The 27102-nt window shown below is 49.6% G+C and overlaps 2 protein-coding genes across 5 annotated transcripts; one reads left to right on the plus strand and one right to left on the minus strand.

Moving 5' to 3' along the window:
• Window positions 1-79: 79 nt before the first annotated feature.
• Window positions 80-14675, plus strand: PRADC1 (protease associated domain containing 1). The gene is made up of 5 exons (XM_064151202.1): window positions 80-383; window positions 1422-1522; window positions 12790-12899; window positions 13295-13462; window positions 14248-14675. Exons 1-5 carry the CDS (start codon window positions 233-235, stop codon window positions 14366-14368), a joined length of 651 nt encoding a protein of 216 aa, XP_064007272.1. The 5' UTR covers window positions 80-232; the 3' UTR covers window positions 14369-14675.
• Window positions 14676-15228: 553 nt separating this feature from the next.
• On the minus strand, window positions 15229-23812 carry SMYD5 (SMYD family member 5). Of its 4 annotated transcripts, none has more exons than XM_064151198.1 (13): window positions 23504-23812; window positions 23207-23315; window positions 22087-22252; window positions 21746-21867; window positions 21055-21124; window positions 20539-20643; window positions 20039-20101; window positions 19748-19818; window positions 19351-19457; window positions 18774-18830; window positions 17938-18032; window positions 17622-17692; window positions 15229-16647 (listed from the first exon to the last, which is right to left on the minus strand). In XM_064151198.1, the coding sequence occupies exons 1-13, from the start codon at window positions 23796-23798 to the stop codon at window positions 16509-16511; spliced, it is 1470 nt and encodes a 489-aa protein (XP_064007268.1). In that variant the 5' UTR covers window positions 23799-23812; the 3' UTR covers window positions 15229-16508. The 4 variants fall into 4 exon arrangements, with proteins under 4 accessions (XP_064007268.1, XP_064007269.1, XP_064007270.1 ...); XM_064151199.1 differs by having other exon boundaries at window positions 22087-22226; window positions 23504-23695; XM_064151200.1 differs by lacking the exon at window positions 21746-21867 and having other exon boundaries at window positions 23504-23695.
• Between the last annotated feature and the right edge of the window lie 3290 nt (window positions 23813-27102).

The raw sequence follows: 27102 nt of genomic DNA on the forward strand, positions 1-27102 counted from the left end.
GAGTGGAGCCGGAGAAGTGCCGCTTCTTTCCCAGCAACCATAGAGAGGTAGGGAGGTGAAGCCGGCTCAGCATTTGCCAGCGGAGGAGCGGCTCGGAGAAAGGAGGAGTGGCGAGTGGAGCTTTATTCGACAGGGCCAGTGAGGGGACACCGAGGTGACAGCGACCGAGAAAGCCACCGCCTCTCGGGACCGCACGGGCCTAAGAGCCAGCCGGCTCCGGTCTCTCTGGAGAATGATGGCTTTGTTAACCAATAGGAAGGCGCGGTGCCCTAGCTCCGCCAATGGGCGTGGGCTGGGGGCGGAGCGTCTGGCTGTGCCGGGCGCAGCCATGCTCCGCCGCTCGCTCTGGCTCTGCCTCTGCCTCTGCTCCTGCCCGGCACGCGGTGAGTGCCAGCTGCTGCCCGGTCCCGCCGCCCTGCACCCCGCCCCTTGTCGCCCGACTGCTTTTCCCCGCCCTGCACCCTGGCCCTGCTGCCTTTTTCCTCGCTGCAGCGCCCGATCCGCCTGCACTTCCCCCCCCCCCCCCGCCGCGTTTCCCATCGCTGAACCCCGGCCCCACTGCGTTTCCCCACCCAGCACCCCAGTCTGGGTGAATTTCCCATCGCTGCACCCCAGCTCCATTGCATGTCCTTATTCCGCAAGCCAGCCTGTGTGCATTTCCTATCCCCGCACTCCAGCTCCATTGCATTTCCCCTCCTGCAGTCAGAATGCATTTCCCTCGGTGCACCCTGACCTAATTGCAATTTCCCCCGTCCGGTACCCCATTCTGAGTGCATTTTCCCTCCAGTACCCCGATCTAGATACATTTTCCATCACTGCAACCCAGCTCCACTGCATTTCTCTCCCTGCACCCTATTGCAGCTGCATTTCCCCTTTTTGCACCCAGCCCCGTTGCATTTCCTCCTCTGTTCACCGCAATCCAGGCTCACTTCCCCTCCTACACCCCAGTACAGCTCCATTTCCCCTTCTGCACCACAGCCCTACTCCCTTTCTCCTGGTACACCCCAGCCCTACTCCATTCCTCCTCCTACACCCTATTCCAGCTGTGTTTCTTTTCAGGGTGCCTCAGCCCAAGCACATTTTCCCCCTGATGTCACCCCTGTCCCCTCCATGGTCCAGCTGCGTTTGGAGAACAGGGGAATGGAAAGAATTTCTTTTCCCCTACAGTCATATGGGGAAACCTTTGTGTGCCCCAATCCTGGTGCCTTTCCCCTGTCTCCTGGGTGCTGGTACATCTGCACTTGTAGCACCCTAGGCTGGACCCATTTTAGGTCCTCATCCTCAAGGCCCAGCCAGGTGCTGCTGTTGCCAAAGGGCACATTCCTTTGGGCCTGGTGTGGTTCAGAGGGGGTAGCTGTGTATTTTCCCGTTTCTCAGGAATTTTTCCTGTTTTCTCTGCCTCTCCCTCCATGCACGCCCAGGTTTACGCATCCATGAATACCTGTACTTCCAAGTGCTGAGCCCTGGAGACATCCGCTACATCTTCACTGCCACACCAGCCAAGGATTTTGGTGGTGTGTTTGTAAGTATTCACCAAGTTAGCCCTTTGGCTCCTTCCATCCTCACATTTGTCTGTTGTGATTGGAAGCCTTTGCTAATTGCTCTTCCCAGAGCATGCCCTTTAGTAGGAGGCACATGCTGGTCCCTGCTTTGAGCCTCAGCAGGCTTTGGGAAGGAGTTTGGCCCTGGCTGTGGTGGTGGAGCCTGTGCCCCACTCTTCCCACCTCCAGGGGCTGATACAGAGACAGATGTGACCGAGGAGGGGTGGTCAGACTGTTATAAATTGAGAATGACTCAAAATCCAAGTGTCCAGGTTACAAATTTATTCAATTAGGCAAGTAGAATATGAGCAAAGTTACAGCGCTGGACGACAGGGGAGTCACCGCTCCGCCAACTGCCGTGCCAAGTCTCTTAATTAGCCTATATTTATACTATGTTGTCTGCGTTGTTCCGCCCTGCAAATTACATAAATCCATCCTTTCTGCGCATGTTCCTTCTTTTGGGTTAGGGTCTTCCTTCCCTTCTGGTGGTCGTTGAGGATGAAGTAAGCAGTCCTCCTCAGGTGTCCTCTGGTTCACCCGTCTCCATATATGGACTTCCTTTGGCTGGTTAATGTCCCGAATCCCACTTCTCAAAATTAAAGCTTAGTCCTTGGAACATGACTGATTAATGTCCGAGTCCCACATGTGGCATGTTCTCTTCTTATCTCAAAATTAAGGATGCACCTAAAGCTTAGTCCTTGGAATATGACTGATTAATGTCCCGAGTCCCACATGTGGCATGTTTTCTCAAAATTAAGGGTGTACCTAAAGTTTTAGTCTTTGAAATACTCAGCAATTAGCTAGCTTATTCTTTGCACATTACCATCTATAGCATGACCTCTGGGTTAGGCATATCTCCTGATTTGCAACAGCTGTATATACGCTGCCTTTTGCAGCTAAGCATGCTTAACATTCTATTAAAATATTTATTTATTGGATAATTACAATCACCTATTACAATTCTATTAATATGTTTCCTTATTAAACAATTACAATCACCTATTACAATTCTATTAAAATGTTTCCTTATTAAACAATTACAATCACCTATTACAATTCTATTAAAATGTTTCTTTATTAAACAATTACAATCACCTATTACAATCCCCCCTTTTTCTTTTTCTCATTTGTTTATTAAAGAAACCTATTTACTCCCCTGTTTCTGATTCATTGTAAGACTCTTCTGATGTGGGTACAACGTTATAACCTGTGTCTCTGTTCAGAGCTAAGATAAACAGTTTAGCAGTATCAAAGCGATTTTTAACTAATCTTGTAATATAGTTCAGGATACATGGCCCAAATACCAACACCATTATTATAACAATAATTGGTCCTGCCAGTGTGGATAGGATGTTTGTGATCCATGGAGATGTGTTAAACCAATTTTCATACCATACTTTTCCATCACCCCTTTCCTTTTTACGTTGCTCTAATCGTTTCTGTAACTCATTCATTGAATCTATCACCACTCCAGTATGATCTACATAAGAACAACATTCCTCCTTTAAGGCTACACACAGGCCACCTTCTTTTAATAGCACTAAATCCAGTCCTCGTCGATTCTGCAATGCCACTTCGGATAGTGATTTTACTGAGGTAGCTAGCTTCTTTATGTCTTCTTCTAATCGGTTAAGATCCTCATCCACTGCCAATTGTAATGATTTTATTTCCTGACTTTTCACTAGTGAAGCAATTCCAGTTCCTGCTCCTACACCTCCTGTTATTAACAGAGCAGCTATGGTTATAGCAGTGAGGGGTTCCCTTGCACTTATGGGTAATCCCCGTTCAAAATAATGGTACACCTCTTCAGGAGTATGGTACATGATTCTAGGAACTATAGAGACCTGTATGCAGAATTGAGATACTTCAAAAATCTGGAGGGATAAACAAGGAGTGATTCCTGTATCAGAACATATCCACTTGGCTCCTTCTGCTGGAATTATCCACTTATATGCTCTATTCCTAGCGCTTTCCAAGGCGTCTTTTCCAATAGTGTAATTACATAACAGTTTGTATCTATCAGGAACTTCTCCTACACATTTCCCTTGTCCTCTTATCATTTGCAAAGTTATTCCCTGGGTCTGGTTCCTCTGCTCATCCCAGTCGCATTCAGCTGGGTTAGTACCTTTTGACCAGTGTATCCCTTCCGCTCTTCCTACTGCTTCGTAAAAAGGTGGTCTCATACTATAACATAACCAACAACTTTCAGTTAAGTTTGGTTCACTTCGATTAAGTACCTGATATGAAGTTTTCATCAAATTCCATAATGGATCACTCTGTATGGGAATCATATCTTTAGATAATGTTCCTGATGTTACTGATGGTGTTTGAGTTGTGTTAGAAGGTTTAGATCTATAGGTGGTGTTCTTCGTACCATTAATATTTTGAGGGTCTGTTACCGGAGATGTTACTCTGGTGGAACCTGGATTTAGGTATGTATTTGGGCCTATGGCTATTGGGTCATGTAAGAGCCGTTGTTTAATTATTTTTATGAATCCTCCTCTATCTTCTCCTGGCTCTCTTACTCTAACTCCCCAAAGTTTCCCAACTTCCCATTCTCTTTTTAGAGGGGTTTTGACAGTTAATCTTAAACTAGTGCAACTTGCTGGATAGGCTTTTCCCATAATATCTCCATCATGGGAATAAGTAGGTGGTTTACAATTTTTGGGAAGCCATTCCAGCCGGAGATCAGGATCTCGTTGAACTCCCCACTCAAGTGCTATGGTTTCGCAACCCTAGTATCCACAGTAATACTGCCCTGGATAATTACAATAGCTTTTTCCAGGGTTTGAAGCAGGACAGAAATATAAAGATAATTCATTTCCCCTGGCTCTCGCCAGTCGATTAACTGATTCAAATTTTTCACACAAAGATATTATCATTTGACATGACGTGATGTTAAACGTCGGAGTCCCCACTCCCTGATAGGTTGCAATTATTTTCCCAAGTTCCAACTGATACATTATCCACCTCCAGGGTTCATGGGGATTCCCTGCTTCAACTATTGGAGCCATCCAGATGAGTGAGTAAATGCAAAAAATGGTCAAACATTTTTGAAGTTTTGTATTATTTAGCTCACCAGTCCTTAGGAAGTTCTGCCAATGCTTTCTTTTTATTCCATGCTCCTTCCTGGATCCTCCTCTGCCTCGCTCGTCGACTTGGTTGCAGCAAGCCACGAGGTGTTCCATCTTCTTGGCAGCAAGAGTCATCCGTCCGGAGTAACTTACCCTTTTTTATTTAATCTTCTGAGATATGCTGGTCAGGCCTTCACCTTAACCATATACTCAGAACATCCAGCGGTTAGAGCTTCCGTTCGGCACTGGACCTGAACTAATTCAATCACAAATGGTATAGATTCTCGTGGGCTAAAACAATAGGAGTTTGGGTTTACTCCAAAGGTTTCGTAAACCCAATGTAGCGGGTCCCACAATGAAGTGGGATCTCTAGATTCTAGGTATTGCAGAGTTTGATATGTGATTTCTCTTTTTCCTTATAACTAACATCACATACTCCCCTAGGGGGAAATCCGTCTCTACAATGAGCCCACCACTTTTTCTCGACACTTTTTGCATTTAAAACAAACAAATGGATAGCATATGCACCCTGGTTTTCCACTAAAGATCAATACATCTATATTACATATAACTGTAGTGGGGTCCTTGGTGAATCTAACACATCTGCCATATAATGCCCAATCCCTTTCACTGTTATCTTGGTTCATGAACACACACCGTATCCACACTTTGCAATTCTCCACAAATAAAATATTAACAAAGAAATTAAAACAGCTATTGAAAATGCTATTATAAACTGTACTCCTAAAGGCAAAGAACGAAATTTGTCAAAAGTGTATTCAAATATATCTAAAATCATGATTCATCTTTTCAAGATTATTCTAGTATCTCCAGGAACACTGGTTATCTTCCACTGGGGTGGCACTGGTCCCTTAATTCGGCTGGCATGCGTCCATCCACGTTCAGCAGTTCGGATCGCTGTTTCTGTAGTGAGCAACACAAGATAAGGTCCTTCCCATTTAGGTTTCAAAGTTTCTTCTTTCCAGGTTCTAATCATCACCCATTCACCTGGTGTAATATTATGTATTTTCAAATTCAATGGTGGTCTCTGGACAATCAATCCCTTTTTCCACAACATTTCCCTATGTTCAGCCAATTTTGATATATATTCTTGTAATTCTTGATCTCTTATTAATACATTATCTTGAGGATTCTCAATCCTATAAGGCATCCCATATAACATTTCGAATGATGATACCCCCAGATCCGTCCTTGGTCTTGTTCTCAAAATCAACAATGCCACTGGTAAACACTTTACCCATGATAACTTTGTTTCTACCATCAATTTAGTCAAAGTACTTTTGATTTCTGCATTTATTCTTTCTACTTTTCCTGAGCTTTGTGGATGCCATGGAGTATGGTAGTCCCATTTAATCCCTAATGCTTCGACCAATTCTCGAACAATTTTTGAAATAAAATGAGGTCCCCTATCTGAGTCAATAATTAGAGGTACCCCATATCTTGGTATGATGTTTTCAAGTAAAATTTTAATTACCTGATTTGCAGTAGCTCTAGCAGTTGGAAATGCTTCTACATAATTTGTCAAATGGTCCACTATTACCAATAAATATTTATATCTTCCAACTTTAGGTAATTCAGTAAAATCAATTTGTATATTCGAGAAGGGTCGGTAGGCAGGGGGTCTCCCGCCAAGGGGCTTCTGTTGTTTACGGCTATGATTCACTTTGAGACAGGTTTCACAGGAAAGTATCACACCTTTTGCCAAGTTGTGGACTCCTACACATGTATATTGTTGCTCAAAATGGTCCACCAAAGCTTGGGCTCCCCAATGAGTCTTCTCATGTACTTTTGTAAGTATATCTACAGCTAGTCCCTTGGGTAAAACTTCCCACCCGTCTGGCAGTACAAATTTGCCGTCTTTTTCTACAACCCCCATTTGTTTTAATTTTTCCTTTTCATTTAGATCAAAACTCTTTCCATAGTCCTTATTTTGTACAGCCATTGTTAATATAACGTGTATGTTCCCAGCTGCTTTCTTTGCTTCTGTATCAGCCATGTTATTTCCTCTAATCTGATAATTAGTTCCCCTTTGGTGACCTTTTATATGTACAATTGCTATTTTCTGTGGTCCTTTTAATGCTCCCAAAACTCTCTTAACTAATTCCTGATGAATCAATCCTTTTCCTTGTGAGTTTATAAAACCTCTTTCTTCCCAGATTTTTCCAAACGTGTGTACTACTCCAAAGGCATACTTAGAATCAGTATATATGGTTCCCTCTTTCCCTTTTAAGTGTTCTAAGGCTTTCCATAGGGCATATAGTTCACAGGCTTGCGCCGACCAACTAGCACTTAAGGGTCCCGATTCCTTAAGTTTGAATTCTCCTTTAAGCAACTGGACAATGGCATATCCTGATATTCTTTTCCCTTCTACAATCCGGGATGATCCATCCACAAAAAGAATTTCTCCCTTGTCAAGTTCTTCTTCTTCTAAGTCAGGTCTTATCCTGGTTTGTTGCTCGATAGTTTGTAAACAATCATGAACCAGTGTTTCTTCTTTTCCTGGATACAAGAATTCGGCAGGGTTAACAGCAGCAGTTAATTTTAGGTCTAACCTGGGGGATTCTATTAAGATTCCTTCATATTTCAGAAGCCTGCTATCTGTCAACCACTTTTCAGCTTTCTGTTGTAATATTCCCCTGATGTTATGGGGAGCATATAGAATGACTTCTCCCCCAAAGGTAATCTTGTTAGTCTCTTCAAGTAGAATAGCAGCAGCAACTACAATTTGTAAACAACTGGGCCAGCCCCGACTCACAGGGTCTAACACTTTTGAGAGATATGCTACTGGTTTCTTTTGTCCAGCCCACTCCTGAGTCAATACCCCTAGAGCCGTTCCTTCACTTACATTCACAAACAGATGAAACGGCCGCTTTAAGTCTGGTAATTGCAAGACTGGAGCCTGACTCAATTCTATTTTTAACTGCCTTATCTTATCTTCCTCTTCTGTGTTCCAGCGAGGTAATTTATCCTCACTTAATTTTTCATACAAAAATTTAACTTTACCACTATAATTTTCTATCCACTGTCTGCAGTATCCTAATAATCCTAAGAGTTGTCGAATCTGCCTTTTAGTCTTTGGTATTGTAAGCTCGGAGATCCCTTTAACTCGCTCCGGGTCTAAAATCTTTTTTCCTTGGAATATGTAATGCCCTAAGTACTTTACTTTCTCTTCTACAAACTGCACCTTGTCCCTTGAGACCTTTAGTCCCTTTTCTGCCAAAAAGTTTAATAACTTTATGGTATCTTGACTTACTCTCTCCTTCTCTTTTCCTGCAATGAGGAGATCGTCCACATATTGTAAAAGGACATTTTCTTCATGTGTCTGAAATTCCCGCAGAAGTTCCTCTAACACTTGGCCGAATAGGTTTGGTGATTCTGTGAATCCCTGAGGCAGCACCGTCCATCTTAATTGTTGTTTTCTATTTGTTTCTGGGTCTTCCCATTCAAAGGCAAAGTAGTCTCTACTTTCCTTAGAAATCGGGCATGCCCAAAAGGCGTCTTTTAAATCAATTACACTATACCAGGAATTATCTGGCCCTAATTTACTCAATAGTGTATATGGATTTGCTACCACAGGGAACCTAGTAATTGTCCTCTTATTGATTTCTCTTAAATCATGCACCAACCTATATTTCCCATTTGATTTCTTTACTGGTAAAATGGGTGTATTAAAAGGAGACATACAAGGTTCCAAAATTCCTTGTTTCAAAAGTCTGTCTACCTCTGGTTTTAATCCTTTCCTTCCTTCTAATGGGATGGGATATTGTTTGATTCTGACAGGTATTTGTGGGTTAGAAATTTGTATGTCCAGTGGAGGTATGTTCAGTCTACTTATGGTTTCTGGATCATACCATACTTCGGAATTTATTTGCTCTTCATCTTTAATTGTTAACGGATAATTTAATACCGTAACCTCCTGTTTCTCTACTTTAATTTCTAGTTTCAATTCTACAATCATGTCGCGTCCCAGTAGATTATACTCTGCTTCAGGGACCAAAAGCAAATCTCCAAGCCCAAATTTATTTTCTGTTTCAAATATCACATTTTTTATTTTATTAACCCGAAAGGGTTCTCCTTTTGCTCCAATCACCCTTGTGGTTTCATTAGAAATTTCACATCCCCGGGGGAGGGTTTGAATTGTTGATTTTTCAGCTCCAGTGTCTACTAAGAATGTAAATTCTTGCTTTTGGGGACCTATTTTGATCTTTATCAAGGGCTCCCGATGACTTCGGTCCCCTAAGAGATAGAGCCCCTGACTCCCCTATTCTATTTTCTGTATCTCCTCATCTTTAATCCTTTCTCTGCAGTTTTTCTTAATGTGCCCTTTCTTGTTACAGTAGTGACAAGTTATTGCTTCTCTTTTCTTCACTTCCTCATCCGAATTTCCCATCCTGGCTCCTACTGTTTTTCGCTCAGGGGTTTTATTGCCCCTATTTCCTTCTCTGACTGCAGCTGCCATCAGCTTAACCTGTCTTTTCTCACTTACTTCTTCTCTCCTAACGTACACTTTCTGTGCTTCCCTCAAAAGTTCATCTAAACCTTTATCCTGCCACTCTTCTAACTTCTCAATTTTCTTCCTAATATCCTCCCATGATTTAGCTACAAACTGAGTTTTCAGCAGGGCTTGTCCAATTGGATGATCAGGATCCACTCCTGAATACAACTGCAATGCTTTTCTTAATCTTTCCAACCATTCGGTTGGACTTTCATCTTTCTTCTGTCTTTCACTGAATGCTTTATTAATATTTTGGCCCCGCGGCACAGCTTCCCTAATTCCCTGGATTATAATAGTTCTTAAATCTTGCATGTGGGTCCTATGTAATGGATCCTGGTTATTCCAATTCGGCCGTTGTAGTGGCCACTTAATGTCTGCTTGAGGTCCCTGGGCATGTTGGGCATCCCAAATCCTCATACCAGTTCTTCTGATCATGTCTCTTTCTTCTGTTGTAAATAACTGACTAATTATAGACTGCATCTCATCCCAAGTATAAAGATTAGGACCTAAGAATTGATCCAATCTCTCTGCTACTCCTAATGGGTCTTCAATTAATTTACCCATCTCGTTTCTCTTAAACTCTCTCAGATCTCCTGAATTCAGAGGTACAGAAATGTACCCTATTGTTGGTTGTGGTCCTCCCATAGGCATTTCCCTTAAAGGGTATTGCAAGACATCTTTCTGGCTCCTAGTTTGTCGTCTGGGAGGAGTAGGAGTTTTAGTTAATTTAATTGTTGATGTGGAGCCAGAGCTTTCTTGTCCCGTCTGCTGTAAATTGGGTACAGGCACGGGATCTGGTGAGGTTCTTACTACTGGGGGTGCTGTGGGTGGAGTGGGTGGTTCAGGAGGGACATAGGGTGGTGGTATTAATAAAATGTCTTCCTCCGTTTTTCTTTTCTCTTTCTTTTCCTCCTCTTTATTGCCTGTTTCCTTTAAGGGGAATAAGGCAGTTGGTCCTGATGTTTTTATCCAAACTTCTGCATACTGACCTTCTTCTGGATTAAAGGGTCGTTTATTATTGACCCAAACATTCAATTTTTGTCTGACCCAATCCTCTGAGGACCCAAAAGTCGGCCAGAACACATTCTTACTAATCTCTTTCCCCCCCCATATCCTTGTACAATAAAATATCATTTGATATTTAGTCTTACCCCTCGTCCCAGGGTAATTATTCCAGTTATCTAACATTACCGATAAGGGGGTTTCCTTAGGTATAACGGGCAGCAAGCCCATGGGATCAGAGGACTTGCTCCCCCCTGCCCCCATCTTCCTCGCTCCCCTTATTCCCGGCCCCCCTTTCTCTCAGTTGCCGTACTCCGGGAAAACACTATCCCACCCGAATGGTAACCCCTGCAACCCTTGTGCAGTATATTCACGCGCCCCGCGTCTTCCTCCGGGCTCCGGGAACACACTATCCTATCTGAACGGTAACCTAACCCCTGCAACCCTTGTGCAGTATATTTACACGTCCCGCGTCTTCATCCGGGCTCTGGGAACACACTATCCCACCCAAATGGTAACCCCTGCAACCCTTGTGCAGTATATTCACGCGTCCTGTGTCTTCATCCGGGCTCTGGGAACACACTATCCTATCCCACCCGAACGGTAACCCCTGCAACCCTTGTGCAGTATATTTACACGTCCCGCGTCTTCATCCGGGCTCTGGGAACACACTATCCTATCCCACCCGAACGGTAACCCCTGCAACCCTTGTGCAGTATATTCACGCGTCCCGTGTCTTCATCCGGGCTCTGGGAACACACTATCCCACCCGAACGGTAACCCCTGCAACCCTTGTGCAGTATATTTTTGGGCAGCAAGCCCATGGGATCAGAGGACTTGCCCCCCCCTTGCTCCCATCTTCCGGAGTACCAATCAGTCACACACACACTCGCTCCCCTTATTCCTGGCCCAGTCCCTCGCGGGATATGGGAACCGCAGTACTAAAGGGTCCGCACTTCGCTTGGGTTGGTGCCGAGCTGCCGGCCCCCCTCTCAGTTGCTGTACTCCGGGAACACCCAATCCCGCCCGAACGGTACCCCCTGCAACCCTTGTGCAGTAAACTTACGCGTCCTGCGTCTTCGTCCGGACTTCTGTGCACAAAAATTTATGGGATTGACCGGTTTACCACTTTGCTCAATATTCTGTTTTAGGTTCGTCGGTCAGGTTGAAGCAAATTCTCTTCCTTCTAGCAGGACCTCGGGTCAAGCCCGAGAGGCGCCTTCCCACAGAGTCAGAGACTGCTTTCCCTGATCCGAGTCACGGCACCAATTGTTATAAATTGAGAATGACTCAAAATCCAAGTGTCCAGGTTACAAATTTATTCAATTAGGCAAGTAGAATATGAGCAAAGTTACAGCGCTGGACGACAGGGGAGTCACCGCTCCGCCAACTGCCGTGCCAAGTCTCTTAATTAGCCTATATTTATACTATGTTGTCTGCGTTGTTCCGCCCTGCAAATTACATAAATCCATCCTTTCTGCGCATGTTCCTTCTTTTGGGTTAGGGTCTTCCTTCCCTTCTGGTGGTCGTTGAGGATGAAGTAAGCAGTCCTCCTCAGGTGTCCTCTGGTTCACCCGTCTCCATATATGGACTTCCTTTGGCTGGTTAATGTCCCGAATCCCACTTCTCAAAATTAAAGCTTAGTCCTTGGAACATGACTGATTAATGTCCGAGTCCCACATGTGGCATGTTCTCTTCTTATCTCAAAATTAAGGATGCACCTAAAGCTTAGTCCTTGGAATATGACTGATTAATGTCCCGAGTCCCACATGTGGCATGTTTTCTCAAAATTAAGGGTGTACCTAAAGTTTTAGTCTTTGAAATACTCAGCAATTAGCTAGCTTATTCTTTGCACATTACCATCTATAGCATGACCTCTGGGTTAGGCATATCTCCTGATTTGCAACAGCTGTATATACGCTGCCTTTTGCAGCTAAGCATGCTTAACATTCTATTAAAATATTTATTTATTGGATAATTACAATCACCTATTACAATTCTATTAATATGTTTCCTTATTAAACAATTACAATCACCTATTACAATTCTATTAAAATGTTTCCTTATTAAACAATTACAATCACCTATTACAATTCTATTAAAATGTTTCTTTATTAAACAATTACAATCACCTATTACAAGACTGCCATGGGGAACAGCAGAGATAAACCAAGTGGTATGCAGAGGAAAAAACGTTTCTGAATAAACACGGTGTTGGGGTGAGGGTGCAGGAACAGATGTGCACATGGGACACTGAGGAGCAGGAGAAGACACTTTCTCTAGTGTCTTGAGCAAGGGAAGTGATACTCTCTAGAGAAGGAGATGCTGTTCTTCCCCGGAAAGGTTGTCAAGGCCTGGACCAGGCTGCCCAGGGCAGTAGTGGAGTCCCCTTCCCTGAAGAGGTTTAAAAGTTGTGTAGATGTGGTGCTGAGGGACACAGCAATGCTGGATCTAGATGAGCTGTTGAGTGGGATCAGGATGGCTCTTTGGGGCCTGCAGAAGGACAATGTGCCTCTGCCTGGAAGTCCTAAGTCTTACCAAGAGCACACCCTGCACAGGGATGAGCAGAGAAAGGGACAGTGGAGATGGCTGTGGTGGGGATGACTGTGGTGGGGCCCCAATCTCCCTTCACTCACTTCTGCTTCTCTCCTTGGAGAACACAAGGTATGACCAGATCCACCTGGTCCCCGCGGATCCCCCTGAAGCCTGTGGAGAACTCAATAATGGTGTCTTCATCCAGGACCAGATTGCCTTGGTGGAGAGGGGGTACGTCTGGCATCATGGGAGCTGTTCCAGGGTGGGGACACTTGGGCAGGAGAGGAGCTGCCTGTGGCACTCGGGGTGACAGGGTAACGACCACATTTTACCAGCATCTCCAGGATGCTCTTGCTGCAGAGCATTTCAAGTTCCATCTTTTAGCTGGAAACAAAATGTAAATAGGGTTGGCAAAAGCCCTATTTATTTTATTTTTGCTTAAGAGAAAGCAGCAGTGTGGGCAGCTCGTGCCTAAAATACAGACTCAGAGAGGAGGAGCAGGGCCTGGGGGAGGTGTGGGGCCAGGAAGGCAGTCCCTGGTTTGGGCATCTCCAGGCAAGCTCTGGTACTAGCAGGTTTCATATCTGCCAAGGTGGCCATGAAAGAGCTGCGGCTTTGTGCCCTAGGGGCTGCTCGTTCCTGTCGAAGACGCGAGTGGTGCAGGAGCACGGCGGGCGGGCAGTGATCATCGCCGACAACGCCTACGACAACGACAGCTTCTACATCGAGATGATCCAGGACAGCAGCAGGCGCACGGCCGACATCCCGGCGCTCTTCCTGCTGGGCAGGGATGGGTAGGTGCTGCCTTGGCCAAGGCACCTATTGGGCATACAATGGGTTGGCTTGCAAGGGACCTTTAAAGCTCATCTAGTCCAACACCACTGCAGGGATGTCTTCCAAATAGAGCAGCATGCACAGAGCCTCATCTAGTCCGACCTGAGATGGTTCCAGGGATGGGGCAGCTACCACATTTCTAGGCAATCTGAGCCAGGGTCTCACCACCCTCAAAGTGAAGAGTTTCTTCCTTCTATCTAGTCAGCTTGATGTTATCTGAAAACTTGCTGAGGGTGCTCTCAATCCCATTGCCTGTGTCACTGACAAAGGTATTAAACAGAGCCAGTCGTACAGACCCCTGAGGGCCACCATTTGTCACCAGTCTCCATCTGGATGTTGAGCTGTCAATCACTGTTCTGGATGTGACCATCCAACCAAAGAATATACCCAAGAGTTCACCCATCAAATCCATCTCCAGCTTAGAGAGGAGGATGATGTGGGGGACTGAATCAAAGGCTTTGCAGAAGTCCTGATGTACAACATCTGTAGCTTTTCCAGCTCTTCATCTTCCCAAGTGTGAAACATCTGATGGGAAGGGCCAAACAACAGCCTTGTTCCCAGCAGATAGGGAGGTCCCAGTGATCACCATGTCCCCACCTGCATTTGGCAAGCCAAACTTTTAGTGGATTCAGCCATAGCTGATCCGCAGAATTTCTCTGTGAGCTGGTTTGTGGTTTCTGCTTGCATCTGGGCTCCACTTGACCAGCTCATGTGGCTCCCATGTGCCTGTCCTGTCTTCTTCCAGGTACATGATCAGACGCTCCCTGGAGCAACACGGGCTGCCCTGGGCTGTCATCTCCATCCCCGTCAACGTCACCAGCATCCCCACATATGAAATGATGCAGCCCCCATGGACCTTCTGGTAGCAGTAGGAGACTACAGCAGATCAAGGACTTCTTGGTGGATCTCAGGAGCTTGCCCCAGGGCCCAGGTGTGAGGAAAGAGTTCCAAGGCACTCCTGAGGTCCCACTGCCCCACAATGGGGACACCTTTTTGCTGGCGCTGGCGCGTGGCTGAAAGGACAAATACCAGCACCTGCGGTGGGAGCCCTGAGCCTGGCACTGAGCACCCCTCATGATGCCATTCTGGGAAGTAGGTGACAGCCCAGAGCAGGCCAGCACTCCCCTGAGTAACATTTTAACAATGCCACCAGTAAATTGTGCTGCTGATTTAGTGATGTGGGATTGAGTGGATGCATCTGGTGGGAATGGGAGGGAGAGACACAGCTTGGTCTGTACTAGCAACAGTTTGCCCAACGCCTGTTTTTGTCTCAGCTAATGAAGTCCAAGCAAGTTTTAGAGAGGGAGGTTTCTCTTTTCAGCATCTGGGATAAATCTTATCCCCCAAGGATGTTTTGCCCAGTAAAGTTCCCAAGGTGCCTCCTGCAGAGTCTTCTCCAGGCTGAACAACCCCCAGCTCTCTCAGGTGGGCCTCACAGCAGAGGGCTTCCACCCTTGGATCATTTTTGTAGCCTCTGCTGGCCCTGCTCTGACAGGTCCATGCCTCTGCTGAGGGCTCCAGAGCTGACCTCAGCACTGCAGGTGGCATCAGTAGAGGGGCAGAATCTCCTCCCTCTGCTGCCCATACTGCTGGGGTTGCAGCCCACATATCAGTGGGTATCTGTTCCCTCATAGTCCACCTGTGTGTCCCCACTGGGACCAGTCCCTGGATTGTAGCCATTGGCTCTGCACCCTCCAGTTTGCCACTACAAACCACGCTGCTCAGCTTCTCTCCAGTCCTGGTTTATTACACAGAAGGGGCCCTGGAACAACAGGGCACAAGCAGCAGGGTGCAGGGCTGGTGGTGATGGTGGTGTCAGAGGTGCCCATATGCAGCATCACCCACAGTCCTGCAAGCAAGGCTCAACAGGAAACAGCTCCCCAAAATCCACATGGCCAGGAAAACACCCTAGGCACATCCCCAACCTGCTGTCTGTCCATCACCTGGAGCTGTATTCTCTCTCTAGCAGTGCAGTCCACAGACAGGAGTACTGCAGAGAGCAGTGTGACCTTGTTGGGGGTGGGATGGATGACAACCTTCAGCTGCCACTGACATCCCCAGGTTGGGTAACTCGGTGTGTCCCTGGGCATGGTGGCTTCTGCTTGGGCACACCCTCCTGAAGTGGCCCACAGATAGGCAGCCCAGCAGGCTGGCTCATTTTTTGCAAAACTCAAAGTATCTTCTGGGTTCTGGGTGGTGACTTTGCTGGCACAGCACTGTAACCCATGTCAGCTCTGCGCTAGCCACAGCCTGCCTGTTCCCTCTTCCCAGAAAGCCTGGCAACTGCTGCACAGGGCTTAGCATCACATCAGGGATGGGGCCGACGTGAAAAGGAGGTGCCTGCAAGGGTTGCCCCCACTCTTTCTGTTGAATTCAGGCATCTAAGTCACCCAGGTGTCTCTGGCCCACCCACAAAGTTGCTTTGCCCCTTGCTGCTCACCAAGCTGAGGCATGGAATAGAGAATACAGAAGGACCCCAGCTCGTAGTGTGTAGATAGTGCTAAATAGACATTAAATAGTACCCCTGGTGCACAAACACACAGACAACACACAGGCACATACATTCCCCTCAAACCCCAGGCAAGGACCTGCTTCTCCATGTCCACAGTTGGCACAGACATGGCAAAGCAGCCTCCTGGGTAACCATGAGGTGACCATCCTGATGTCCCAGGGGCTGGCTGGACCCTGCTCTCCTCCAGCCACCTTTGCAAGCACCAGCCAGCCCCTCTGTCGGGAGTGGGGAGCAGCAGGGTCCACCAGCTCACAGCCTCCCCTTGCAGGGAGGACAGGCACAGCCTGACACACGCACACACAAGAGGAGGCCAGGCAGGGGCAGAGGCTGCCTCTGTCTGCCTGCTGCCCAGCTCCACCAGACCTCCGCATCCACCACCAGCACCTGGCCTCCCACCCGACCCCCACAACACAACCCTGTTTCGATTATTGTAAAGCTGCTGCCTCTCGGAGGGTTCTCCCAGTCCCTTCCTCTCTTCTTGCCCAGGGCCAGGATCAAACGTCAGTCATCTCATCCTCCAGCTCAGCATCATCTGTCTCCCCTTCGCCCTCCTCCTCTTCATCCGAGGTCACATCGGCATCATCAGCTTGCACTAGGCACTTGGGACACGAGCAGGTAAACAAGTAGTTCTCCCTGGAAGAAGGCAAGGAAGGAGCGATGACACAGACAGGCACAGCCCAACACTGCTTCTGGGCGCAGAGGCAGGGACAGAGCAGCCAGAAGGGACTAAGTATAGAAGCACAGAATTGTTTTGTTTGGGAAGACCTCTAAGATCACTGAATCCAATTGCCAAATCCAACCAGTAACCAGCACTGCCAGGTCACTACTGAACCATGACACTCAGCACTACACCTCCATGGCTTTGAAACCCTTCCAGGCATGGGGATTCCACCACTGCCCTGGGCAGCCTGGTCCAGGGCTTCACAACCCTTCTGGGCAAGAAATCTTCCCTGATGTCCAACCTATACCTCCCCTGGTGCAATCCAAGGCCATTTCATCTTGTTCCATCACATTTTCCTTGGAAGAAGAAACTGACCCCCATCTGGCTCCAATCTCCTTTGAGTGCATTACAGAGAAAGAGATGTACCCAACATTTAGCCCTGTCCCACCAAACCACCTTGTCCAGATTCCTCTGTAGGGCCTCCCTCCTCTCAGTGTTCTATGACAGTAGTTCAGATTGTGGGAATTTTTGAGTTCATGTCACGCTGAGCTCAGGTGGGGTGGATAGTCTTGGTGGAGAGCCCTATGGTGGTGATGGCAAATGGAGATGGCGATAACCTGTAGGAACTCCTACCCTTGAAAAGTGAAGTAAGAAAAGGAAGGTGGGTAGGGACAGCATCAGTTTGTAGGAGCCAAGTGCAGAGTGAAGGGGCCCAGTCTTTGGGTCTACAACCCGGGAGAAGGGAGAGCACAGAGCTCCACTGACTCAGAGGCAAGTCCTCCGTGGTCTGATGGCAACATGCACAAGCCCAAAAGCACCATGTGCTGCTTGCACACCAGCCGGTGCACAGCCACACACCAGGGCTCCACAGAGGAGATGCAGCCCAGTGTCTCTGGGGGTGCCCAGGGCTGCTGCATCCCCCCGGGTGCCCTCAAGCAGCCCCTACCTGAGTATCTTGTTGCGGCTGTGTCTGCTACGCTCCCTCTGACAGCAGTCCAAGTAGCTGATGCAGATTTCCTATCAGCAAAGAGAAAGGGTTTTGAGATGAGAATCACTTCCCACAGATCCAAAGCAGCAGCATCTGAACCTGGACAGAGCCAAGCACAAAGAGGGTCTGGCAGCCCCTGCATGGAGTGTGAACTCCTGTGCCAGGACACTGCAAGACATGGGAGCTATGGGGCTGGGGTCCACAGGGGATGCAGGGAACACAACAGCCCTCTGCCAAGGCACACCACCAACCCAAGTTCTCCTCGCTGTCTCACCTCTCCTGCTTTGATGTCCTCCAGAGCTGTCAGATGCAGGAGGAAGTTGTTTTCTGGGAAAGATGTCTCAGCATTGGGGATGCAGCTGTGGTTACCTACATAGAAAGCAAGAGGTGGCTGTGAGGGCGTCTCCAGAAGAAGAGGAAGGGGATCACTGTGGAGCTTATGCCTGCCTTTCTGCACAGCTTGAGCACATGGAAGCCTGCGCCACCAACTGGGAGGGCTGTGGGCTAGCTAAGGATAAGGCAGCACAATGCTGCAGACATCCCATCTGCCTTGGGAACAGCAGCATGAGGCTCTCCACTCACACTGGGAACTATGGGGTCAGCTGAAGCAGGATGCAGGGCCAGGGCTCTCCATCAGACCCACAAAATACACTTGGAGAGAGTGAGCTGTTCTCAACAACCCTAGGAATGCACAGCACCATCTCTGTCTCCATGTGAAGGAAGGAGGCACAAGGCTGTGCTTCAGCCTGGCACATAGTGGGACATCCTCTCCTACTTCATCATGGCCTGGCTAAGAAAGGCTTCCCCATTTCATCGTTTGTTCAACTCTGTTTTGCTCAGACAAGGTTGAAGACAGCTCCTTTGCTGTGTACATGGCTCCCACAGCCTGTGTCATATTCGAGTCCATTCCAGCCAGGACTGACCATTGCATAGTGAGGTGAGATGCCAGGAGACCCCAAGAGCAGCCAGGCTCCAAGGCAGGACCCATCCCACCCCACCTATGGATGGATGGCAAGCCTCTCTCCATAGGCTTTAGGAAGAGGTGAGCTGGTTTAATCCAGGACATCCCCATCTTCCCTGCTACTTTTCTTCCATCTGTTTGTTACTCACAGCAGCTCTGGAGCACGTAGAGACCTGATCCCTCGCAGTTGAGGAACTCTCCTGACTCTGCAGCACAGAGAAGGGGGTTAGAGTTTTGCCTGGGCTGTTCTGGCTCTTCCCCACACACAGCTCAGTGTGAGTCCAAAGAGATGTCCATCAATCTTGAAGGCACCCAAGCAGTGCTGCTCCGGCAATGGGGTGTTGGAGGGTAGTTTCCAAAGCACCCTTTCCTCTTCACTGAAAAAGGATGGAGGGCAGAAGACTTGCACTGCCAGGCTCTCTGGCCTGCTTCTGTACCCACACAACCAAAAGAAGTAATAAACAGGTCTCTAAACTGTTAGTGTAGATGAGACTTGTCTGCACGTGAGCCCTCCAGACCAACCCTCCAGCCACCTCCACCTGCCACACAAATTCAGACCTTCCCCATCCACACAGCAAGCCAAAGGCAGCAGGTGTGGTTGTCATGGACAAGGGCAAGGAACCCCTTGCAGGAATCCCTCCTAGACACTGAATCCTGAGAAGCCTCCAGCAGCAGAAAGTCCACCAGCACCTCTGGTCACTGCCCACGGGCACTTGAGAGCCTCACCCTTCTCAATGTCCTTGTAGAGCTGGTCAATGAAGGCATCCAGCTCCTCCCGCTGCAGCATGGGCAGATCCAGCGCGTCACAGGCGTGCACCCACTGGCTCAGAGAGCTGTCGAGACGCAGGGGACATTGTCACAGCACTGGCGGCATACGGTGCCACCTTGCAGCAGGGATCTAAGGGTTAAACCTGGTGGCTCTGAGTAGCCACGGTCTGGCAGAGGGACATGAAAGGGTTGGACACAGCCAAGACGAAGGACTGCTTTAAAGTCTGCCTCTCCATTGCCCTCTCTTACACCTGAACCCAGCCATCACCCAGGCCAGTCTGGATTTACAAATGGCACATCCCCTCCATGCCATGTCTCTGCTGCTCTACAAGGAGCACCCAGAAAGTCTCATTACCTTGTTCCTATGCCTTGGCCATTGGTCCCAATGAGGGCAAAGAGAGATCGAAAGCCTTCTGGAGTGAACCACTGCAGAAGACATGAGAAAGCAGCTGAGTCCAGGCCAGCCCATGGCAGCACCCAGCTCAGCAAGTGCCCGAGATCCCACAGGGCGCCTCAGGGGAAGCAAGGAATGGGTAGAGTCCCAGGAGGAGCACTGGTCTTCAGGGCAGACATGGCTCAGGGTGGCTGGCTCCAACTGGAGGGTCCCAGCATGCTTCTGGGCTCATCAGGAAGCAGCTCAACTCACCCTGCTGAGGTGTTCCTCATAAAGGGCTTCGGTGAAGAGTAACCGCAGCAGCTCCAGCTGGCCCTGGCAGGACACGGCAACACCATCAGGGTGGGGAGATGCCACCGGGAGTCAGACCCAGGCTGACAGATAAGCCCAGCATGGGCTCAGGGGTCAGGCTCCTCATCTTTTCCTCCAAGGCTGGAGGCTGCTGTCTCCACAGCAGTGTAAGCCACTCGTTTCAGCAGCAAAAGCCCTGCCCCAGCCCACAGCAGAAGCATCTCCACAACAAGCAGCATGTTCCACCAAAGCATCAGAGGCCCAAAGCCCTCTAAGCAGCCCACTTCCTCTGTCAGGTCAGCCAGACCTTAATGAGGGTGTCTGTGTCCCTCCTTTCAGTCTGGGATTTCCAGTGCCTCTCATCCCAGCAGTAACGGGATGCAACAGGTGGGCTCATAGACACAAGCAGGGAAAGGGCAGACCCAGGAAGTCAACACATGCAACCACCACCAGGCTCTTACTTTAAATTTGTCCCCTAGCAGCTTGTGCACAATCTCCTCCTCTTCATTTGCTGTCTTACTGCAGAACTGAGAGAAGGCCTTGATCCACCACTCCTTGTCTTTAGCCTGAAAAACGAATGAAGCAAAGGCACTGCACTGACACCGCTCTCCTCCCCAGCCAGGAGAGAGGACAGGACAAGCCCTGCTGAGCTCCGAGCTATCCAGCCTGCTATCAAGAACCACCACAAACAGCTGCATGGTAGCTATTTATTGTCAGAAAGCTCTGAGAAACCCAGGCCAAAGGAAAGGAGCCAGACGAAAAGACTCCGTTCTGACTGTTTTGGTACAGAGATGTGCTTGGCTCAGGACATAGGAATCCCTTTTGCTGCCTGCTGTCTCCATAGCCAGAGACTACTAAATGTTCAAATCTACTTAAGAAGGAGTCTGCCTGTCAACAGATAAGAAATGAGTCCTTGGGAATATCCACAATGGGAAGAGGACCCACACAGCAGCTGTGGCTCCAAAGAGCAGACGTACCTGCTTGACGGTGGCAACCATCCGGGCCATGAGCATGATGCTGGAAGTCTCTGGTGGATAATGCATGTTTCTGTGGGTCAAAAACGAAGAAAAAAGGATGATATGGGTGCTAATACAGAAATAAAAAGCTGAAGGGACACAGAGGCAGGCCTATGCTGATCTGTCACACAAAACCAGCCAGCATAGCACTGCTACATGGGGATCCAACACCACTTGGGGTGAGGAGAAGCCTGCACTCACCTGCCTGCCCTAGCCATAGAGATTATCATCCAGGACTGCAACAAGAGCTGGGCTAAGTGACCAGCTTTGGGTCAGGAATGTCACTTCTGCCCTCTGTGCCTATTCTGTCACCAGCAAGCAGTGACAGCAATTTATATACCCACAGAGGTGCTACAAGAAGGATCTCCCAGAGACTGGAGATCTGCAGGAGCACTGTAAATTTGCAGGAGTGAGGGATATGCTGCTCAGTGCTTTGTAACTCTTTACTGGCAAAAAAATAAGGACTCCTTAGCCTTGTCCCGAACACAAACTCACCTGCTGCTCAGCCAGTGGGTACAGCTGGGCAGCGTCCCATGGCCACCACCACCCTCCAGCCACCCCATGCAGGGATGCAAAGCAAGGACAGTCCTCAGCCCTGGTCTCAGGAGCCAACTCCTCTGCCAGTGGAGCAACAGGCAGGACTGTCCCCTACCTCCATGCCTCCTGCAGCTTGTTGAGAGGGTGCGTGGGGTCGTCACGGGATGGGCCGAGGCAGAGGACCTGGTGGTACTGCTCCAAAGCGGCCTGCCTGCACTCAGCACTGCAGTACATGACCTAGGCGAGGGGCACAGTGCCCAGCATTGGCTACGGCAGCAGGAACAGGGGGTCTGAGGCACAACTGTGTCCCCTCCCTGACCACCCCAGCTCTTCAGATGTCATGATGCAGAGAGGAAAGGCAGACACCTATTTCAGGGCAGCACAAGTGCCTGGCTAGGAGCTGTAAAGGAGCTGATGACCCCAACGAGACCACGGTCCCTCCCAGCAGCCCCATACCTGGCAGCGGGGGCACTGCTGGTGCAGGTCTTTGCGGATGCTGCACTGCTCGGGGTGAGGCAGCACCAGCGAGCTCCTCCCCAGCAGCCGCTGGGCGTTCTCCTCCGCGGTCTCCAGAGCACGCAGGCAGTGGTCACAGGCTGCAGGGCGGCAAGACAGACCGGCACTACAGTGAGAAAAGGGGCCAGGGCCCAGGGCAGGACAGTACGATTGGTACCAACACCAGCTGAAGGCATCCGTCTTGTACTGACACTTTCATAGGAAGGGCATTTTGGCTGCGATTTAGACCCCCTCAGCCCTCACATGCTGCCCTGCAACATCACAAAGTGTTTGAGGGGCGTATTACAGCAAGCATTTCCATGTCACTGACCTGTGATAGAGCTCAGCACACAGCAGGGTCTAGGTAGGACAACAGAGTTTAAAATCATGTCCTTACAAGCCTTGTTTTTCGTTCTGGCACAACCAGAGAACGCTGGCACCTTTGTGGGCAGCACTCTGTGGTGGTGTGACTGGGATTATTCCCCATGCCACTGAAAATGCAAGGCTCTGGAAGAGATGGTGCACGATGGTGACACGTGGTGCTTTCCTGAGGGGTTTATGGAAGTCACCACAGAATCATGGAGCCATGGAATTGTTTTGGCTGGAAAGACCTCTAAGATCACCAAGTCCAACCCTTAACCCAGCACTGCCAGGTCATCACTAAACCATGTCCCTCTGCACCATATCTACTCAGCTTTGAAACCCCTCCGGGTATGGGGACTCCACCACTGCCCCGGGAAGCCTGCTCCGGGGCTTGACAACCCTTTGGGGGACGAAATTGTTCCCTATGTCCAAGCTAAACCTCCGCTGGCGCAACTTGAGGCCATTTCCTCCAGTCATATGTTCCAATCTCCTTTCAGGGTAGTTAGTGGGAGTGAATCTGAAGATCTCTCCTAGACCTCCCTCAAAATATCCCTCAGAGGACCCCAAATTCTTTGTCGAGAGGCCACCATGGCAGCAGGGCAACCCTGCTGCAGGTCTCAGAAAAACCCAAACCCTTCCCCCTGAGCACCAGGCCGCTCCTGAGGGACTCGCAGGCACCTCGCCGAGACCGGGAAGAGGACAAGCCAGCAACGCTCACCTCGGTAGTTGTACAGAGCATTCCAGAGGAACTGGGACGACACCACCGGCCTCTCCACGAAGACGACTTCGCCTTTGCGGATGTTCCTGGTGGCGAACAAGCCTTTCCCCTGCCGAGGGAAAGCCATGGGTCAGCGAACGAAGTCGAAACCCACCCGGAGGCTGTGGGAAACCGGCCCCTCCGCCCAGCCTGCGGGGAGGCTGCAGAGGTTTAAGCCCTCTCCCCCCCAGAACCTGGCTGTACCGCAGCGTGAGGGAAGGGAGAGATCCCCGCGGCGGGAGGACCGGCCGGGCTCACCTTGGCGCTGCTGATGAACCGCGCCTCCGCCGCAGCCGCAGTCCCAGTCCCGGCGCGGTTCCCCGAGACGGAGCCGCACACATCCCCCACCGCGGCGGCCATCTTCGGGCGGCGACTTCCCCGCTCTGACCCGCCGGGGGCGGGCAGCGCCTCTTCCTCTTCCTCCTCCGCCCTCATCACCCACCGACCCTCCTGAAGATGGCTGCCGACCCCTCTGCCAGGATCCGCTTCCACCGTCGTCCCCCTCAGCCCCGGGGCGAGCTGGGGGCTGCGGCCATTTTACCCCTGCCCTCATCCCGCTGCCGCTTCCCGAAAGCACCGTTCAAAAGCTGCGGAACGGGGCCGGCGCGCTCCCATGGCCACCCTTGGGCAAGCGTTTTGCCACCTCTCTCCTATTAATGATAATTCTTTTAACCGAGGGAGGGAGAGCTTTCGCATTCCTGTCAGGCAGGAGCGCAGTGTACCTTCTCCCAGGGCGAACGGGCACCGCCAGCCTCCGCAGCACAACCAAACCTGGCCCGGATTCCCCCCAGCGAAGCCACCTACTGTGGCCCCTGCGCCCTCGCTGCGTCCTGCCAAGGCTGCCTGCAAACGCCCGAAACGCACCAAAGCGGCGTTTAGTTGCGTTTAGTAACTCCAGCCGGCACTGCCAGCGCCCGTTCAGACTCAGTCCCGTTCTGCATCAAGCAGGCAGCTGCAGCGGGACCTGGGACCTGGGACAGGCAGGTCCCTGCTGGGGCGGTTCGGGGAGTCACTGAATGCAGCGGGTGCGGGGTGTCACTGGATGCAGCGGGTGCGGGGACAGGGTCCCGCAGCTGCGGGGTGTCACTGGATGCAGCGGGTGCGGGGACAGGGTCCCGCAGCTGCGGGGTGTCACTGGATGCAGCGGGTGCGGGGACAGGGTCCCGCAGCTGCGGGGTGTCACTAGGTGTCACTGTCGGCGCGTGCTGCGACACGCGCCTGGGTCCCGCTGCCGCCGCGCACAGGGCAGCAGGTCCTGAACATGGCTGCAGAGCAGGACACCTCCGCGGACACCCCCGCCGTGGCATGGGGCAGACAAACTGCTTGGAGCACCTTCCCTATCTGCCAGCGGGTGAGGAAGTGAGTTCTGCTCCTCTGCCGAGAGCCCACCTGCAGTGCTGGGGCCAGCTCGGGAGTCCTCAGCACAGACACAGGGACCTGTTAGAGCAGGGCCAGAGGAGGCCGCAGCAATGCTGGCAAGGCTGGAAGGGCTCTGCTGTGAGGCCAGCCTGAGAGAGTTGGGGTTGTATAGTCTGGAGAAAAGAAGGCTCCAGAGAGACTTTTGGTGACCTTTCAGAACTTAAAGGGACTGATGAGAAAGATGAGGACAGGCTTTACTAGGGCTTGCTGTAATAGGACAAGGGGTGATGGTTTGAAGCTAAAAGAGGAAAATTTGGACTGGAGAGAAGGAAGAAATGCTTTACAGTAAGGGTGGTGAGGCACTGGCTCAGATTGCCCAGAGAGATGGTAGATGTCCCATCCCTGGAACCATTCCAGCTCTGTTTCGACTCTGCTCTCAGCAATCTGCTCTAGTTGCAGATGTGCCTGCTGACAGCCAGGGGCTTGCACTGACCTTTAAAGGTCATTTTCAACCCAAATTATTCTGAGGTTTTGGGGGTCTGGTCCTGGCGAAGAAGCAGCAGGCTGTGAGGGGCAGACGAGGTCTTCTCAGGGAAATACAAGAACTCACAGAGGTAGAGCAGTGCTGCCAGATGGCTCCCATGTCGATTTCATCGTCACATACATTACTGTAAGAACAGCATTGGGTGTCTTGTTTTCCCCGGGCTTCAGTGCTAAAACCCAGGGTGTTTCACACACAGCATCAACTCGAGTCACTGCCCCCCAGCAACATGTCAGAGCATCCTTCACATCTCTGAACAAGCCCACATTAATCTGAACCTGGGGAAGGACTGCTTCTGCTTCTGTGTTTGCAGAGGACATGGGGAACCTTCCCTCGGACTTTCCGTTTGCTGAAGCATCAGCCTGGCAGAGCAGGGGCTGCACGGAGGGGTTGGCTACATCCACCTCCAGAGGAAGACCTTTGTTCTCTGGGAGCAGCACCCCAAACCTGAACATCCCATGCTAACCAGACATTATGTTCCTCACTGTGCAGGTAGCAGTTATCTCTGCAGGAATTGGGACAGAGATAATAAGTTGTTACCTGCTTTCACCCATGATCAGGGGTCATCAATCAATTAAAAACAACAACAAAAGAAAACCAACACAAACCTTTCTGTTTTCTTCTTTTTTAGCATATATTTTGTCCAAAACAGCTTATTCAGACAAAAAACTCAAACCTATTGGGAAAGATGAAAATATCTCGGGGGGGGGAATGGTGGGAGGCAGCGTGTTTATTAGTGGCTTCAACTGAAAAGAGTAGTTGGAAATGTGTTTTCTTTCAGTTGGGTTTTAGTTGGTTGTTGGAGGGTTTTTTTTGACACCTGCAGGTTTGCAGCTGGTCTCATTTAAAAGCTGTTCCTGTTCCACTTTGTGTTCTCACTAGAGACAAGTGCATGGGTTTACCAGCAAACAAAAACACCCTGCTTTCATAGCCATACTGGCATGTTTGGGAGTGAAAACCTGTGAGAGAGAAAAAAATAAATCCCCTTTTCAGGATGAAATCTCCCTTTGGTGACTTCTGCTGGAAAGCAGGTGTTACTTTTGACTCCTAAGGAGGAGGAAAAGGTATGTCTCTTTTGGGTTTGCCTTTCCTCCCTCCCCCTCAGAAACAGCTAAAACTGTACACAACAAAAAAGGATGGATAAATAACCCATCTATGGCAGATGTGGGGCAAGATGCCATTGAGGCACCACTGCCTGCTCAGAAACCAAGGAGCTGCCTGCCCCTGCCTCCCTCCAGCCAGTCTCCTCTCTTTTTGAAATACACTGGACTTTTATTAGGAAGCAAATAAGGAAATAAATAAGTGACAGTTATTAATGAGGAAAAAAAAAGTAAGTTATTTCTATAAATAAGAATATAAGAATAAAGTGATGGCAAGAGACACAATAAATTACCCTGAGCTGACAGGATGTGGTGCCTGGTACCCAGGGCAGATCTAGGAAGGTGAGGTGACAGCCTGGCCTAAGAGCACTTGGCTGCTAACACACAGATAGGGTGTGTTGAGGGCTTAGTCCTGACCCCTCAAAGCCTTTCCACTCGCCAGAAATCCAAGAACTAGCTGCAGTGGGTGGTTACAATGCACTCCTGGAACACTGCAGGTGCCATTCCCCACAGCACCTGGATGTATAATGAGGAGCGAACCGAACAGCTGCCATCTGGGCCAGAATCAGCACATCTGGACAAGGGACAGGGGGGCTCCTGAAGCACCAGAGGTGTTGGAAAGCCACCAGTTTATAACAGCCCTGATCCCGGCACCTCAGCCAAGCCCAAGCACTTCATTCCCTGCTGCAGCAGCTTTACACACACCTTGAAGTGTGAAGTAAGGCAGTGCCAGAAGACAGAACTGCTGGTTTGGGGAAGCCAAAAGAAAGGCACAAATACCGCAAGGCACAGAACAAGAAGAGGCACTTGTGTTCCAGGGGCAGGATCAGACTCTGCTCATGTCATTGGAAGAGTAA

Source organism: Pogoniulus pusillus, chromosome 11, assembly GCF_015220805.1.
Source record: "Pogoniulus pusillus isolate bPogPus1 chromosome 11, bPogPus1.pri, whole genome shotgun sequence".
NCBI classification, from domain to species: Eukaryota; Metazoa; Chordata; class Aves; order Piciformes; family Lybiidae; genus Pogoniulus; species Pogoniulus pusillus.